Source organism: Anoplopoma fimbria, chromosome 5 (assembly GCF_027596085.1).
Source record: "Anoplopoma fimbria isolate UVic2021 breed Golden Eagle Sablefish chromosome 5, Afim_UVic_2022, whole genome shotgun sequence".
Lineage (NCBI taxonomy): Eukaryota > Metazoa > Chordata > Actinopteri > Perciformes > Anoplopomatidae > Anoplopoma > Anoplopoma fimbria.
Window position 1 is genome coordinate 15,190,609 of NC_072453.1, and position 19,279 is coordinate 15,209,887.

General features: G+C 40.4%; 1 protein-coding gene across 1 annotated transcript in view; it reads left to right on the plus strand.

The window, feature by feature from the left end:
• nrg3b (neuregulin 3b) overlaps positions 1–15,249 on the plus strand; it is a 176,778-nt gene extending 161,529 nt beyond the window's left edge. The window contains exons 6-9 of the mRNA XM_054599429.1: positions 1,516–1,642; positions 6,704–6,813; positions 11,105–11,287; positions 14,488–15,249. Coding sequence (XP_054455404.1) covers positions 1,516–1,642; positions 6,704–6,813; positions 11,105–11,287; positions 14,488–15,235 — 1,168 coding nt within the window. The 3' untranslated portion in view covers positions 15,236–15,249. The remainder of the gene's footprint in view (positions 1–1,515; positions 1,643–6,703; positions 6,814–11,104; positions 11,288–14,487) is intronic.
• Positions 15,250–19,279: the final 4,030 nt, after the last annotated feature.

The window sequence follows — 19,279 nt, forward strand, 5'->3', positions numbered from 1 at the left end:
AATAAACACATTGGGCGGGCGTCAGTGGGGGCCGTAACACCATGTCATTTACTAAAGAGACATTTAGCTTGAAGCCTCAGCTGCTGAGAGAGATTACCAACCTGGTATTTAAGAATGAACATTTAATGATAAATTAAAATGTAATGAATTTAAGCATCAATTAATTTATAATCTAATCAAAATTTAATCCAAAATGAAGGAACACTGTCATATTTTATATTTAGCATTGCTAAAAGATGCCGTTTTGCTTGTCTGTCTCACATTTTTGTAAGTTCATTAGAGCCTTTTTATGGTGAGGTTAGAACAAATTTAAGCAATAATATTGGCAGTTGACAAAAGATTTAAGCTATTTATGAAGCAGAAAAGTCTGCTTAAATCACCAGATGCACACGGATAAATTAACTATTCATGTGACATGTTCACTTTGCAGTTTAGGATTAAACATGCATGCAGATCCATTAAAACATCCAATCAGAAATGTTCCTTGTAGTCTCCCTCCGTAAAGTTCGAAACTCTGTGTGAAGGTATTTCTAGAAAACCGTTGTCTTTCTTTATTCCTTTTCCCAGAAAATTATCACAAAGGCATGTAATGGACGTTTCATGGTACATTTCCTTAATTACATCTTCAGTTGTGCAAGACATCTTTTCTCCTAATGCTATTTTTGCACTTTTCACCACCATCAAACCTTCAATTACAGCTCTGGAAGAAAAAGTCCATATGTGAGCTTATGATATTTAACCTGTCAAGGTTCTCACAGATAACAATGTTTGACAGATGTTGTTAGATCTCAGCAGTGTTTTTTTATATTGTGAAACAAAGAACTCTTAATTCTATATCCATTCATTGCCCACGTGTGTGTGTGTGTGTGTGTGTGTGTGTGTGTGTGTGTGTGTGTGTGTGTGTGTGTGTGTGTGTGTGTGTGTGTGTGTGTGTGTGTGTGTGTGTGTGTGTGTGTGTGTGTGACATATTCTGGGAAAGACCTTAAATGTAAATATTCAGTTCTATTTTTTTTGACCAGAAACAGAGGTCCACACTTGATCGGTATAGTGTGATTGTCCACTGTTGGTAATATAGGAATGAATGTATGTGTGTGGCTGTTTTTTTTACACATGTACAGTAAAGTGTGTATCAAGAACGTTGACACACACTGTATCACGTATTGTGATACACGTGTCACAAAATGATGTATCGCGATTTATTGCTATATGATACAATACATATTGCATTATAACCCTATTTTTGAACACACACACTATAGAAATCAACGACTGGACTAAAAACTTCTACCAGAGTGTGTTATCATTACAAAGAATGCAGGAGCCAAATAGCTCATGGATCCAGAGACTTTATAGTGAAGCACACCACCATGGACATTTTTTCAAATTGTTCTATTTTTATTGTAGACTTAAATTACAGTCTTAATTATCCACAAAAAAGACATATCTTGTGTTGGATTTCCTCTTTATTTTAGTCTGGATATTGCAATCTTTCTCTTTCTCCCCACACCTGCACAGAAGACACAGGGAAAAACTCCAGGCTCATTTCTCTGAGAGCCGCAGCCTGAGGGACTGCAGTGTGAACGCCTCTGGCCTCATGTCCAAATCAACTCCCAGGCTCCAATACAGCCTTCAACCCCAAAAGGTAAGTCCTGACCTAGTATTGATTTATTTCCAGTCATATCTTTATCATCATTATGATCGTTTTCATTTTAATATATATAGTACTTCTCTTAAAACAGAGTGATGATGTGTGTCTTAATAATCTCTCTACCTTTTGTTCGCACTCATATCTGACGGGCTGAGAGACAGTGGGAAATTAGAGTTTCAAATAAATGCATCATGTGTTAAACAGGAAAAATCTGCTTGTCATGTTCACAATGATAGTTTCCTGTGACAAAGTGCAGATTAGAAATTCTGATCTGTGGCATGTAGCGGGTCCTGAACTCACAATGCAAGCACAGCATCAAAACTGCATAGTAGACAAATAATGTAAAATGGCACTTGACAAGTTGTATTTTACTCCTGACAATGGCACTACCTTGCTGTATGCAAATGGAAATTCCTTCTGCTGACGTTTTTTAACTTTTGGAACAGAATTTGCAGCAGAAATGTGAAGGTTGTGCAAAATGTAACCCTCATCTCAGCTCAGGAAATACAAAGAAAAATTAAGTTGTTAATAGTTGATAAAATGTTTGATTAATGAATAAACACACCACTGAAACATTTTGGAGAAAATCGGTACGAGCCCAAGGAAAAAAATCTAATTTTGGAAGCTATTTCTCACAATGAAAAATCCCACAGAAGAAAAACTCTGGTTTAAGTGAAAAGAATCGGCAGGGTGTCGACATAAAAGAAAAAGTTGCTTGAAATTAATTAATAGCCACCACAGCCTGCAGTGGCAGACCCTGCTGGAGAGAAAAATGACCCAGACATTCATAGCAGAGCAGGTGGAGGATGTAGATGACAATGATCAGGCCGATGTGTCCACAGAATCCAAAGGTAATTGCAGCCTAATGCACACTTTTGAACTTCTCATCAAAGGAGTGCATTTGCCATAACGCATTAGCAGTTTTCTGAATGCAACCTCCTTGTTTGGTTTTAGAAGAAATGTCACATAAAGTGTGCAAATTGTATCTTCTTAATAAGATGCTACATTATTGTTTTTGTTGTTGTTTGGTGAGCATCTTTCTTTCTCTGTTTGAGGAAGTTACACACATTACTGATCATATGCATGTATGTATAAATGTGGAAATCTCCAGGTGTTTGCATGACTCTCACTTAAATATGGATGTGTTAAGGCTTTTTACTGGATAACAACAAGCGGGTGGTACGCCTGTTTTATAACAAACACTTTTGTCTTAGACACAAATGTATTTGTTGTTGCCTGAAATTCCTCATTCAAGTTCAGCTTTGTTCTGTCATTTCTGTGTTCCCAAATGTAGCCTGTACTGAATCTCTTTAATAATGCAACAGTGTCTATTGTCACCCACTGAAGCAATCACCCCTCAGGCTAGCCCCACCCACGGACCTGCAGTTGAAATTAGGGATCTGAGCGCTTGACAGCAAACATTTGATGTAAACACTGTTGCTATTAAGTAGCTGTGTTGAATAAAAAAATCTAATTCAGATGACTTTCAAATAAGACAGAACACAGCACAAAACATCTATACTGCGCTGACAAAACAACAACACAAAAACCCTCTACTGCCACCCTTCTAGTCTCGACACATCGGAGTCCAGTTCAATGCATTTCAGTCAGAAGCAGTCCTATCGTCCCATAGCACAATAGCAGGCTATTATATTAACAACATGACTATGGGAATGTGGTGACAGGAATGTAAGAGAGCTCAGCATGAAGTGATGCCCTGTATCCAACCACAAAATGCTTTTAGAGCTGGACACAGGGAGGAGGCCAAGAGGAAGGCAAATACAAAAATAAAAGGCAGCAATAACACCCAAACACAGAAGCACAAGCTGTAATAGAACAGTGTGAAGGAAGCTTAAGGTGGGACGTTAAAGATCACTGGCTATAAACACTCAGGGGGGGGGCATGAGCTGAACAGACCAGGAAAAGATTAACAAGCGAAACCTATTTTTCCACAGATTTGACACAGCAACCCCAGACCACTGCTTCTCTCCACCCACTCCCTCAGCTTGCAACCATCTATGGAGAGGACATGTGCTGTGGGTGGTGCAGTCCTTCAAGTTCTCTAGGTTGTATTTAAAGGATGAGTTAGACTGAGAAAATTGAAGAAAAAAAACTCCACGAGAAAAAGAACAGAGCAGAGTGTTCTAAAAAGAGGCTCAAAATATTCGCCGCATAAGTATTTGGCATCAGTGGTTTTCTTGTGTGTGCGTTTGAGGCAGTGAGGTGGAGGATGAGCACAGTGAGCTGTGAAAACAGGCTGGCTCCGTCGAGGCAGGTGCAGAGGGGACGATGAAACTGAAGTCCATTTTGGTCAGTGTCTTCCTCTCTGTGATAAACTGAGGCGTTACTCAAGTATCTTTAACCTCCCCAAAAACATGTCAACTCCCTGAACTCAGGTGTTATAGACCAAGACGTTTTCTCTCAGGGTTTGCTGAGTAGCAATGCAAAGACTTATACAATAAATGCTGACATCATTGTTACACAATGCTTTCTGCAGCAAGGTCTGAGCCAATTCGGGTTACTAAACCCTTTGTACCTTTTAAAAATAGACACCTGGGCAACTGTCCTGCCTCTATACTGTGTGTACTGCACAGCACTGAACTATTATGTACGACTTATTTGCACACCTGCCCTGGCTCATGCAGCATTTGTACATATTTATGTGCGTCTCTTCCATCTGTCATCGCAAATACCTATGCATATTTGAACATCTGGAGAATTTCCTGTGCATATGTTCCCTCCATCCGTGATTATGAATTTGAATTTGAATCCTGCATTTAACTATAAATACTTAGACCTGTATCAGTATATATGAGTCATATAGGATAGTATGACTTGTTTCATGGGATTTTTAAGGGAAAGGAAACCAAAGAGGAATGTAAATGTAATTGAATAGCTAAATGCCTCCTGTGCCTCTGAGAGTTGAATCAACACCTCGGTTGGCAATAAATGAGTGTGTCTCAAATAAAAAGAGATGGGTTACACACCCATGGGACACACTGCACTGAAACAGACATGCACCAACATGAAGGAATAGGGGCACACAGGCTGGGAAGACAAGGCTGGAAAAACTAAATTCCCTTCAGCCGGAAGCTGGAGGTAACTAACTAGTCGTACTTTAAGAAGAGACTGGGTAACCCTCAGGAATGAGGCAAGGCGGTATGAATACTTCATGGCTGTAGAGAATAGTAAGGGCCACAGAACAGAACCTTGTGTACGAAATCCACTGAAATTTATTTTAATAAAAGCTCGGATGTGCCACAGGGCTGTGTTCTGTTACACCAAAGGCAATTTTACAATACTCTAAGCTCATGTGGTCTCTCGGACACAATGTCCTTTACTACAAGACAATTGACAAAATTTAAATAAAGATTGGACAGGTACAGGAATCAGCGTCCTGCTCTCCTGTCGAGTTTTTTCAAATTAAGAGAAGTTTGAAACATATCCATACTGTAGTTTAAAAAAAAAAAAGGCCCAGTCCCATCAGAGAATTAATCAGGGTGCCGGTATGAACAGTAAATGGAGGACGAATATTAGCATCTTGTTCAGTCAGTGTTGTGACAGAAGCTTCCGTAGGTAGCTCCATGATTAATAAAAGGACAGGCCAGTGCAGCTTCGACATTAATAATGCTGTCAACTGTTACAAACTCAATGCTAATGTGCATGTCAGTGCATAATTCTAAAACAAGTGATTAACATTTTGGTCTTGTAGAGCCAAAATAGTTTTTGCTATCAATGGATGTCACTTTGACACATTGCTCTGTTTAGCAGTAAACTACATCTATGTGGTGGTTTGAGCTGCTGCTAACCCAAGGAATGTGCTTCATGAAGAATGGTCAAATATCCAATTATGCAGAGTTCAGGACGCGTGATTTAATGGTAATCCAAGGAGGATTAATGCTGCCCTTAATGCATACGTTTGCCTTTCTCCTTGTTATGTAGTTGATAGTCAGATTTTTCTGTGTTTTCCCTTTGTTTCCTATTGAAATAAATCCACATTGTGTTGTGTTTATCCAAGGCTTTCACAAGTGGCATAAAACATGGCAAAAGTGAGATAGGGGGGAACAAGTGAAATGGGTTACAGCATGCAGGTCTGCCATTATCTGCCACAAACTATTTATTTAATCCCCTGACATCGATATCATCCTCCGGGAAAGTTTGCCACAGTAATTGTTCCAAGAAGTGAGGCGTTTTCATCCTGCAGGGTATGTGAGAGGGTGGCCAAAATGATCCTATTTTCTTACACAACTGGTGAACAGCAGTAACAGCTCCCTCTGGGAGTCAAGGGTGTAAGGGAGAAAAAGAGGCTTATCAGGCGTGAGAACCCTGAACTGGCTCCGAGTCACATGCAATTGCTTTAATGATGTAAAATCAGAGAGAGAGAAAGGGCAGAGCAGGAAGTACTGTAACTGGAATAACAGAATTATCTCATGATTTAGCGTCTCACAGGGGGGTTCTTGGGGCATCCATGGTCGCTGTGCCAGAGCTCTGTCTGGGGCCTGTTGTAAGATAATGGTGTTAATTCCGATAAGAATAAAGGGAAATAATTGAGGGGGGGGATTCTTTAGGATACCATTAATGTAATCTTGTGCGGGATTAATTCTTTAGTGCAGCGGGAGTGTTATGAGGGCCATGGTGGAGTTTATTCACAAAGCGTCCCCTCCTAATCTGCAGTTTAAAATGTAAAGTGTAATTAAGGACACTCTGGCGCACTGAGGGGGGGATACATCAGTGAGAGAACATCCTCAACCTGGCTGGGGACTTAAACCTGAGTGGGGACTTGCTGCTAAGCCACAAACAGTATCCGCTGCATTATTTATTATACCCTGAGCTTATATCCTGTGTTGACTTACACAATCCCTTACACCTGACCATCTTGTTTTGTCTTGATTTTGATCGTTATAACAAATTATTCCAAACTAAGCTATAATAAAGGAGATTCGTGTTTATGTCTTTCTCATAGCCCAAGGATAATAAGGAAGATACATCCTGAAGCCACAATTACCATGTTTTACGGCTCACTGTACCCACCATTCTTCTTCATTTTTTTTGCAGAGCTGCCGTTCTCACGGATCGTCTGTTAAGGGCAGCAGCGTGGCACCAGGCACATCAACAGTAGCCCCACCTATTCTCAGCAGAGCGCTGTCTAAAGGGAAACGCTTCAGGTGACAATGTGACATCCTCTTATTTCCTGTCTCATATCATTCACCATATCCATATATTAGAGACAGCCAAGTGAGAAATGTAATCATCCCAGCAATACGGTAGAAAATATAGACTTCCAAATAATAAACAGACCCTTTTGTAAAATTGTTCGAAAGATTTATGGTGTTTATAATTTGGTATGTTAAGATATATCTTGGATACATTTTCAACAACATAAGCTTTGCCTGTGTGCATATCCATAGTTAGAATCTGACGTTTTAGAGGAGGATTATTGGTTTGGCAAGATTAATTCAATCAATTACCGTCTCTCAAAATAGCTATGAATGAAGATGTCTATATTTACATGGCATGTCCAGTAAATTGTGCAAAGTGATTAAACGTGCTCAGGCAGAAGTGTCTTCTTGCACACTGATGGGGAAGAGGAGACGTTCTTTTTGTTTAATGTGCAGAGTTAAACATTGGTTCAACCTAATTCCTTTCATGCCATCCTTCAAGTGCCAGAAGATTTAACAAAATGAACAACACAGGGATGTGGGTATAGAGCGTGCTGCGTGTTACAAAGGCCTGGGATGTTTACGGAAAAGCTTAATTTGCTTTGATGATATGGATGCACGCTAGGACAGTTAATGACATTCAGCCACACAGTGTGCAAGAAGTCGTTTCGCAAAAACGTTTTTCCCTTTGCACCTGTTACACTCATTGTTGTTAAAGCTCTAATTGATAACTGTCTACCTTTCACTTGATCTGATGGTGTTGAACAGCATCGGAAGCAACTCTGGATAAGAGAGCAGACTGTGCATAAGGCTCCACACATTTATTTGAAGTCTCATTACACTGCTGGGCAAATTATACAAACCCACCCTTATGTAGTGAGGACATACAGTACAGTCAGGATGTACAGTGATTAGAGGAAGCTTTATTTGCAGAGATAATGGGGAACTGAGAAGTTGTGTGTGTGCAAAGACTCAGAGTGAGTTTTTTGGATGTCTGGTTGACTATGTTGGCAACTTCTCTCTGTTTTAATTGGCCGCTGCTGTGTCGCAGAGGAAAGTTTTTCCCAAAAGGTTGTCATGTCATGTGGCTGTGGGGATGGTGCCAACCGGTCCTGGCTTCTTATTCTCCACAGTGTCATGCTGGTGCTTCACAGAGAGCAGCTGACAGTCAATCATGTGTTCGGCTTGTTCTCAGAGGAGACAGAGGAGAACTTGACTGTGATGGATGATGTTGAGATGCTTTCAGCTATTGACCTGAGAAAAGTGGACCACATTTGGAGCTATCAGGAGAAATGCTCCATTAAAGCATGTCAATATGTCACATCAATATTGCTGCAAAATGCTACCTGAGTATCATAGGATTTAGCACAGGGTGTGAGCATGAGCAGATTCACTTGCTTGAATGCACAGCTTATCTGTTGAACTGGGAGTTGGGTAAAACAATGTAGATATCACATAAATCACTGAATATATGTATCAGACATGGAGGCGATAAAGATGATAGAAAAAGCATATCACCTGCTCTTTTACCAATGAGAAGAACAGTGTGTTAGGTTGTACAATGGTGTCATGAGCTAAATGCTAACTTTAGCATGCAAACATTCTCACATTGACATCCTAACATCTTGATGTTTGGTAGATTTAATATTTACCATGTTCACCATTGTAGTTTAGTTTTTTAGGCATGCTAACTTTTGTTAATATATAAAAATGCAAAATACATTATATATATAATGTATTTTGCATTTTGCAGGTATTTGTCCGTTGATGACCTTGACTCTCGGTTAACTTCAACTAAAATGCGTGACCTCATGGTGGCGCTAGAGGAAAAGCCAGGGGATCATAACAATCCTTAGAATAAATGTCTGTCAAAAGAAAATTCAGTCTGGACCAAAGACAGACATCTCTTGAGCCATGTGGCTAGTGTTTATGAATTAACACATTCTCTCTCTGTTGCACAGTGCTTGTTGTACATATGTCAGTAGGGAAAAATGAACAAATCCATCATTTTGACCCAATCATTTCCAATTTTGATAAGTTCTGAGTAAACTGACCAGCACAGCTCCTTCTGTTCCGCCTGTTCTCAAGCATATTTCCCAGTTGCTTTGCCAGCAAAATCTGATGGAAATAACAACGTCCAAGTCAATGTATAATCATCACACTGCCAGTAGTCAATCATTGTTGTCATTTGTGCTATTGTGGGGATTTGATCAATCCCCAAGATTCCATTGTCATGATTGTATTATAAGGAAATTCTAGGCTAATCAATATTCTTAAATTGACTCAGTGAACACATGCAAATATTAGAAGTGCTGTGTCGTTGTGTCCTGCTGGTTCTGTGGAGAAGGGTGTTTATTCTTGTCACTAGTCATCCTCCTCTGACTCCCAGTGTTTTCTGCCTCTCTCTCTCTCTCTCTCTCTCTCTCTCTCTCTCTCTCTGTACTATGTCCAAAAGAGGCCCAAACAGAGAAGAACTTAATGAAATACGTGCTGGATTACTCTCACAGCCAATCAGGAGGCTGTAATTTTTTTGGGCGAATTGTAGAGATAAGCAGCTGCCTTTCAGTTTTAGACCTTTAACATTGAATAATTACAACAGCCTGGTGATTTTGTTCACAAAATCATATTTTAATTTTTTCCAGCTTTCAGTTAATCCTAATTAAAAAATCAGCATGCTAATAGCGAGCAAAACTGACATAATTCAGCTTTATTCATATAAACTTTTTACAACATCAGTAGATGCAAATGTTCATGCTGTCGAAGACTAAAGCCAACATTAGCCATGCTTATTGTTCCACAGCCACGGACATTTGGAATTTATTATAGCTGAATATTTTTTGCACAGTGGTCCAGTCAGCAATCAATTAATAACCAGACGTGTACTGGACATTTAGTTTACTGCATGAATTTAAGGGAATGGGTGAGTTCAGATGAAGGACAAGCTAGAAAATCTAAATGGTTTGACATCTTGATTAACATTTAAACACAGTCCACCACTTTCCACTATTTTTGTAATTTGTCACTGCAGCAATGCCAAATTATTCAAGAGCCAAAATCAAGTTTGCGGAATGTTTGTCACTGATTTGTGTTCAGTTCTTCAATGCAAACAAGTTTTCCACCCAGCAGTAATAATATGTTATAAATCATTTTTGTGGTTCAGTTAAACTGACACAATCAGAGGACGTATTGTTCACAAAGGAAAGAGTAACAGGTGATCAACAAGGCACCCACAGTGCTGAAATGTATTTAAATAAACTGAAAATCTGTATTTTATACTCCTACAATGCTTTTGGAGCTGTTTGTTCTTGCACGATAAACACGCACATGGGATTGCAATATCGTGCAGTATAACTTTGACTCACATTAAATGTAATTTCTTTATTGCTGCAGACGTGCAGGGATCTTCTTTGAAGTTGACCACTTGCTGCCAAAAGAACAATTTAAAAACAGTGTGTCTCGGCAGGAAGCACAGGTTCTAAAGATCCTTGATGGCAGCAGGATAGCGATGTATTCTGGCCTTTTTTAATGGGGGTGTCAGAAATATCCCCTTTTATTTACTAGCATATGCTTAGAAGAAGATGTTCTTCAGCTTCAGAAAATAGGCTGACAAATCAAAGCAGTTTCGTGTTCCAGAAGTACTTGCCTTTTAGCCATTTAAACTTTCTTGCACTATGGGGGACAATGTTGGGCATTTATTGTCCCCAGATCAAGAATCATTGGTTCCCAAGTACTTTGATTTGTAACCAAATACCTGCAAAACTAATGACACTCACATACTTCTCAGCAGTACTTTCTGTTTAGTGTTAATTAGCAAATATTAGCATGCTAACAGGCTGAACTGATGAACTGAGCAAATAGTACCTGCTAATCATCAGCATGTTAGCATTGTTGCTGATGTTAGCATTTAGCTCAAGTACGGCCTCAGAGAATAGCTGACTCTTGAGTTAAATCCTTCTCTCTATTATCTCCTATTTGACTGAGCCATGACAAATGATTCAACGTGTATGTCATTTGTATTGCTTATTGATACATTACTATTCTTTTCACAAACCCAGTCTGATGCTTACACTTCAATACCAAGGTCATTAATGAACAGAGTCAACTGAATGTGAAATGTGAGGCTTCTTTTCCTCTCAAACATCAAACAGAAAGGTCAATCCAGTTCAGTTCATCATATCAATGAGCGAAAGGAGATGAGATACATTTGCTTAATACATGAATTAGTGAGTGCTGTTTGAATTCATGCAACTTTTGTAAAGTCGTGTGTTTAATCTGTGATATTCCCTTCTGGTTACAGGAGTAGTTCCCTTTCACTCAGTCCTGCCCAACAACGGAGGGAGACTAATTACTTCAGGACCCCACCCATTTCCAGAGGGAAACACAAAATATCGACAAATCTCATTGACGGATCCAGAGTGAATCGCCACATATACAAACACTTGCAGGAGGATGAGTCCACAGACATGGAATCCATAAGAAGGTGAAACTTTGACTTTCTCTGTCGATAGTTTTGTTGTGTTTGTTTGATCCTCAAAGAGGAAATTCTCTTTGCCCCTTTCCACGCTGATGTCAAATAGCTGATTCAGTGACACTGACCCCCGGCCTAACTGAGGTTAAGTTGGAGTGGCAGAAGGATAATTTTGGGAGAAATGAGTTTATGACCGAAATGCTCCCAGACCAAAAGCGTGAACTAGCTTTCTGAAATCTGATCCACGGAAATAAATGAGATCTGCTGTGCCCTCCTTCAACTGAGACTGTCACAATTCATTTGGAGGAACACACTTGATCCCAACTGCTCAACAGTATCATGGTGCTGGGGAAGTCCAAGAAATGAGTCTGTGTGTAACCCTCCCTTCACTTGCCACTGCTGTGAATGAAGATGGGATTTATCTGCATGGTTTTATCAGGGTTGAAAATACTACGCCTAATATAATTACCAGATTATTCACCAGTTCACATGAATTTCAAGATGTCCAGAATGGGTTGATATTGGCTAATGGCTAAGGCTCGAGCATTATGTGGAAGCTTTGTGGTTCACATATCAAATAAATAATGACATTTTCTGTAATGTACAAGCTAAATATGAAGCCATATTGGGTGACTGCCGCCTTCTAGAACAAGATTACAAATTGCAAAGTATTAATTTCAGGCATTGACACATCTTGAATTCTCCTCCTTATGCTCGTCCTGATGTCAAGTGAGGACAGCGAGTTGCCCTATTTTCATGGCTATCATAAGTGAAGCGCCGCTACTGGCGCTGTTTCAGGAAGCTTTAGAAGCAGAGAGGACTTTTGGCAGAGCCACCTCTCGCCAGTTGGCTATCTGGGGGCTTAAAATAACTTACACATTTAAAAAGTACAGTCTGAGGATCACGCTGGCACAGGTTCAAAAGAATAGTTTGAAATGAAATCCTCTCTGACACATTTGTTATCAAAGAGGGATGTTCGCCCCGTGTCCTCAAGGAGGGAGGAGATGATCCATGTTGAGACAAAGTATTTCAGTTAAGACTTTTCTTTTTTTGCCTCAAAGATTTTCAGATTATGAAGTAGATTTATTGTTATGTACCATGTAGCAAAGCTGGAAACTATTTATCTTTCACTGTTGATTGAAATGCTTGTTTTCCTAAGCAGAGTCATGCGTAATGTCAAGCAGTTCTCTCTAAACAAGTAACAATAAAAACATTGAATTATTTTAGGATTAATTCAAGAATGCAGAAGAGAGAATCTTTAAGCCTGAGTAAGGCAGTCCCATTTAGCATACGACTCAGGAACAGCCTAATTTGCTGTCAGTGTGTGCAGCTTGAACGATGGCACTGTTATCAGAAACGTCTGCCGTTAAAGCAGTAGTGTCCCTCGTGCATTCCACACACTTAAAAGTGCCAAGCAATGTTTCTATTAGCATGCCAACCTGATTGAGCACGACAGTGGCTTGTAAGATACACTGCAAGCTGCCAAACTCTTCATGTGACCTATTTCCATAATTTACATTTTTAAACAAAGCTCCATGGAGCTCAGCAGTTCTTTCAAATGGTTGTGCGGGCAGATCCTCCAGGAGCATAACAGTTTCCCTCCTAACACACACACACACACACACGTGCGCACACACACAATGACAAATAAACAGACTACTAAAGGAACTAATGAGACTTTTTTTTTTTAAATCACAAAGACAAAATCTGTAAACTATAGGCAATTTAACCTGACAGAGCTTATTCAAGTGTTTAGGAGAATAGCTGACGGTTTCTCATCTTCTCTCGGATAAGATTTCATTTGTACAGTTAAACAATTTAGATCTCATTATCCATTGATAATTCCCTCGCAGATCTATCAGTCGAGTGTATTCCGCTGGCCTTCGGGAGGCTGAAGTGACGTATTTCTCGACTTAACAGCCATACAACACGCTACCAAGCTTACAGCCCCCTCTTCCTCGTCCTCCTCCTCCCCCTCCTCCAGCCCCCTCCTCTCCCTTGTTGCCATGGATACGCTCTCTCATCTCTGGAAATGAGAAATGGGAGGTGGAAAGGAGAGTGAGAGAACGAGAGAGGGGTAGGTGAGGAAAGAAGGAAGATTGTGCAGAGATGATGAGTGCGGGGAAGGAAAGATGGAGGCACAGAGTGCAGGAGAAAGTGTTCGAGGCGACAACAGCAAACAAACACGAGAGCACTCTGTGTTTTCCATTTTGTGACAACAAATCCCCGCAGAGTATTGTCAGTTTCATTATCCAGTGTCAAACATATATTTACCCATCACAGATAAGGACAGAATTGTCGTCAAAATTTGCTACGGGAGTTATTTTTAGATATGTTTTGATCTGCCGGATTTACCTCAAGCTTGCATTTGCCCTTCTAATACCGAGGGAGGAATAGGAAAGTAATTGAATTATTTAAACTTGGTTATGCTACAAACAGTCTCTGAAGGCTGACAATAACACTGGCTGTCTCCTACGGCTTTGCCGGGGTGATTCTAAATGTGAATTGAGTCTTCAGTAACAATATTAACTCTTGTGCACATTCAACTGATATTCAAACTTACCCACTTGATTCTGGATGAGTTTCCCTGCTCTCCTGTATTATTCACATACTGCACATGATGCCTTTCAAGCTTGTCGGCACTGTTTTGTGACAACTACTCATACTTGGTTGCAAGATGCATCATCATCATGCTGAGACTCTCCCACCCGCAAAGACTCCTACATTAGCCCCCATTGTCTCATTATAAACCCGTCAGACTAGGTGTGTTCTGTTAGATTAGGTAGTCGTAATTAGAACACACATGTTCAAGGAGACACATTTTCCACATCCTCCCACAGGCCGGGGTCAGGCATCCAGCTGCTGTGTTTCTAAAGCCTTAAATCGCCGATAAGGCAGTCAAGAGAGAAGGGTTTGTTCAGTTCATGCAGCAACAATACGGACTGCTCATGTCGAGGATTATAAATAATTACACAAGCTTATGAAAGAACAATACTTTATAATGTTTTTTTCCGTGCAAGATGTTTTTCGTTTTGTACAGAACAATGACGGGAATGAGATGGTAAAAAACACAAAAGAACGGCCGCTTTTATCTCCATATTCTATTTTTTATTCCTCTTAGGAAATGAGTGTCTGGGATAAAAAGGTCATGATTTAACTGACTTGGTTTTTCTTTTTCTCTCTGCCATTTCTATTCCTTCTTCTGCCTAAAGGTGCGATTCTGCCAGCGGAAAGGTCGGCGCCCTCCTCAGCAGGACGTCACTCTCTCACTTCGCAGCCAGGAAGGGATGGGCCGAGGTCCCGTGCACCCGTCTGGATAAGGGAACAACCTACCTTCCACCTTCCCTGCGCACCCGCTCTGTGCCCATCATTCCCTCCCTCCAAGCATGTGACCTCGAGAATGTGGACACGAGTCAGCGGAACCAACGGGCGCTCCTCAAGTGGCACCCCGCATTGGCTGGAAAGACAGCGGTGCCCATGAGCTATTCTCCCTCTTCGCACCATGAGAATGTCGTGCTGGCGCCTGATGTTATGCCCCGCAGCGTAAGCCCTCCTGCCACCATCATCGTTACACTGGGGTCGGAGAAGAATCTCAGCTCCACACAAACACCCTGCTCCTTTGAAATTACAGTGGAACTCGCACAGGAATTAAAACAGAAAAGCCTCTCCATCCCCATGAAAATGTCTGGGTCTCAAAGTGAGATCCACCGTGGTGGCACAAACACTCTGGAGGCTGGGACTGTGCAGGAGTCGGAGGGGAATTGTGTCCAATATGCAGCCAGAGTTCTGCACACAGGCGGTGGGACCAGAGGTTTGAAGGCAGCAGGCCAAAGAGAAGCCCAAGGACAGTGCCATGGTCAGACGTCCCTCGTGTGCGGAGGTGCAAACTTCTCCTTGGCCAACAAGGGGCCCAGCTGCAAAGGAACTGGAAGCGCGTATGCCAGGCCCTCTGCTAGCTGATTGGATTAACTCTGTAAAGCTTCAAAGACACTGTTTCCAATAACTGTATACCTTTGCTGGTGGCACAGGATGGGTAGCAGGTGGGACAATCTGTGAGGCCACACGGACCAATAACAGATGGCCGTCAATTTTGAAGGAACACAGACAGATTGAACTGCAGCCGGAAAAAAAATACTGACATCTAATTATAAAGAAACAGAGACAAACAAATACACATTGTGAATAAATGTGACTCAATAAGGAAAACAAAACCATGACTTGAGTGGGAGCTTGACCTAAACAGTGTAATGAAAAAAATGCCACTATTTAAACGGAGCTTCTACTTAGAAACCAAAATAGTGTGTCATCTCTATGTTGTTTCTCTATTGTAAAGAAATGAAATTATATATGTCATATAATATATGTCATATAGACGTATATATATATTTGACATACAATTGTGACAAAATAAAGACTAAGATAACAGTGTTAATTAAGGGCTTCATTCATCTCAATCCATTTTTATTATATATGAGGAATGTCTGTGCTTATGTCTGAAATATACTGAATAATCAACGTAAATACCAAAGATGTTCAAATCACATCTGACATAATATATGCCTATATATAAGTTAGGGGGAATTTAATATCAGGGTTCCCTTTATCTCCATGGCAACAGGCACCTTAAGCATGCACTGGATTTAAGCACGCACCTGTTTCGCTATCCCCCATACCCTTAAAGCAGCAACACTAAGTATAGCTACCTGTTGTTCAGATATAGGTAGCTGTTCTTCAGGTGTACTTGTGTTTGTGTGTGTGTGTGTGTGTGTGTGTGTGTGTGTGTGTGTGTGTGTGTGTGTGTGTGTGTGTGTGTGTGTGTGTGTGTGTGTGTGTGTGTGTGTGTGTGTGTGAGCGTGTGCCCATATAACTGATGTTGTGGGGACATAGCACTGTTTACAACGTCACATTGTGGGGACCCCCTGTTTTGGGGGGACAAAACAAGGACAATTGCTCATCCGCATAATGTAAATCATTACATGTGAGAGTTGAAGATAGGGCAAGTAGCGGTTATAATTAGGACTAGGGTAAGTCTCCAGGAAAGGAATTTAAGTCATTTTATTGTCCTCTGAAGTGATGGAAACACTACTGTGTGTGCATATGTGTTTGTGTGCGTGCGCGTGTGTGTCTGTCTGTCTGTCTGTGTGAAGGTACGGGGTCCACTGGAGTTAATGAGAGTCAATAATGTAAATGGTTCTTAGGTTTAGAGATAAAAAAAAATGAAGTTAAGAACTGAGCGGAGGATAATAGATAAAGGTTTGGTGAATGAAGTACTAACTCTTTGTATGTGAAGAAAAGGGTATTTCAGTCTATACTCCTTATTTCCCATGATGCTAGTTATACTATACCCATAGGCTATAAACGCAAAAGAAGATCAACTTCACTGTTTTGAATTATAACAATGGCCATGAGGTTTTCTGGATGGTAATGAAGCAAGGCAAGTGCAATTCTTTATTTATGCCTCATTTATGTCAAATTCAGTATCTGCGTTTCCTCCCTTTCAGGTTTGCAAAGACTGCTGGCGAGGTAAGTTGTACAGGACTTACAAATGGGTATTATTGAGACTTCTTCATCACTGCTCTGCAGAATAAAACCATCTTGAGTCTATAAGAAGGTTTTTATGAAGATTAAAATGAACTTCATTGATCTCCAAGGGGAAATTGTGCCCAGGCAGCTGCAAAGGAGAGATAAAATTACCATTAATAGAAAATATTTAGGATTCTCAATGCATACAGTGACTGTTGGCTAGACATAATTCACCACACATTTCACTGAATGTTTCCCATATTATACAGATTTGCATACTGTATTTACCCTGCGATGCAGGAACCAAAAAGGTGTGCAATTACAGATGAGATGTTAAATTAAAGAAAAATCCCAAGTACTTTTTATGGTGGAACTGGAGATAAATGCAAAAAGTGTGCACACAGGAAAAACCTGTATACATATATATATATCTATAACATGAATGAATTATATGAATGAATGAATTATAATTTTACTCCATAACTGCTGCATTTGTATTTAAGCAACTGTTTGTTAGCTACATCAACTTAGAAGGTGAGATGTCAATGGTGGGTTCACAACTTCTTTTCACTGTCCCCTAGTTGCTAGTTGCTCCTATGTTTAACTGGTATCAATTGATATTCTTATGTGAACAAAAACCTCACATAATAAACAACGTGATAGCACCCCATAAAATATGACAATTTGGCCTCATGCATCTGGCAAAATCAGAACAAATTTCCTCACGATAATATTTTTTTAGTACCCATGGATTTCTGTGATTCACCAATATTTTATTGCTTTTGCTGTTCCTTTAGGTGAGAGAACATTTTACGAGTTGTCATAAGCACTTTTACCGAGATAGGAAAAAATATCTTAATTTATCATTCCACAAATTGTTTGAAACATACGTTTTAAATTTGAGGAACATGAAAAAATATCATTTAATCAAATCTACTACTTTTGATCCCAACTGAGACTATAAAAAGCCTTTGATGATATTGTGTGCATGCGGTTTCCGAATGTCTAAAATACTGCTCTTCAGTGCTTTGGCCATTCAGGCCTTTGAATTTCCAGTAATGCCACTTACTGACTTTGTTCAAGTTAATTTAAAAGTACCTCTATTTCACTACTGCTAAAGTTCTTCTTCTGTTTTTTTACAGCCTTCTTTGGTGGCAACTCTTATAGTCTTAGGCATTTGCCAGAGTATTTGCACACGGCACATCCCCTGCCCTTACATAGTGTTTAGGGGGCGTTACCTCTGCTATTAATAAATAATCGGCCACACACCCCTCTAATTTATGATCGTGTGGGATTCATCATTCAGCACACCTGGATAAGAGCAGATTTGGATGGTTAAAAACGTTTGGTGCATCTAGAGTTGATAGAAAATGAAGAGAAAATATAAGATACATTTAAGAAAATGTTGCTGCATGAGGTACAAATCCTAAACAGCACTCTATTGCAGTCAAATTTAAAAGTGTTAATGATGATGCAGCCCTGTGATAGGGTGGCGACCTGTCCAGGGTGAACCCTGCCTTCGCCCATTGACAGCTGGGATCGACCCTTAACTGGATAAGCGGTTACGGAAGATGGATGGATGGATGGATGATGATGCAATGATAGATTCCTGTCAGAGAGGTCTCATCCTAGTGGCGCTAATGAGAGGCCAAGTGGATTTAAAAAGGAAGGGATCAGTCTTCGATCATAGTTCGCGCTAAAAGCCCAGAACGCTGTTTTAAGCAACAGTCGAAAGAGTCTCAATTTCCCTGCTGACTGGGTTCTCCTGCTGAAAAACGAAGTCAAGGAACCAGAATAGACCTGCCTGAAGCTATAATGTGACTTGGTGAACTGTAGCTGTTGCTGTAATCAAGACAAAGGAAATGAGGACACTGTGAGTGAGCTCCAGTCAATGAAAAACCATGACTTTGATGCCACATTGTTTAATGTTGTTTAGATCTTTATTTGGGTTAAATTCACATTTTCCAAAAGATGCTATGTTTTGAAAATCATGAATCGATTTCTTCTTTAATGTCAATCTCAACAGAACATCTTAACCGACTCTTAACAAAGGCATGAAATAGCAATGAGGTTTAATTTGTGGACAACATGAGCGGATGCTGACTTTGTGAGGGGGCGGAATCGCACACAAGCAAGGACAACAATGAAGAAGATTAAAAAGTAAGCGTTCTCATTACCGGAAATGAGCCAGGTTTGTTGGAGGTGGGCCCTGTAGCCGTCCGATTAATCCTCATCGGTGTTGACTCTTTTATGTTTCCGAGGAATGTTGCACATATTGGTCTCCCTCGCTTGGTGTGAGAGGAATACTAATGTGCCAGAGGTGCAGGGGGACAGTGAGGTTCCCCACCAGATGGCATGGAGATTACGAGGACAGCAGGCCAGCATGTGTAATGCAGCACAACCAGTGTGGATGTCTCCCCTCGACGTGGGATATCAGGTGATATTTAACGTATCCAGTGGCCATGTTAATACAAGTGGCAC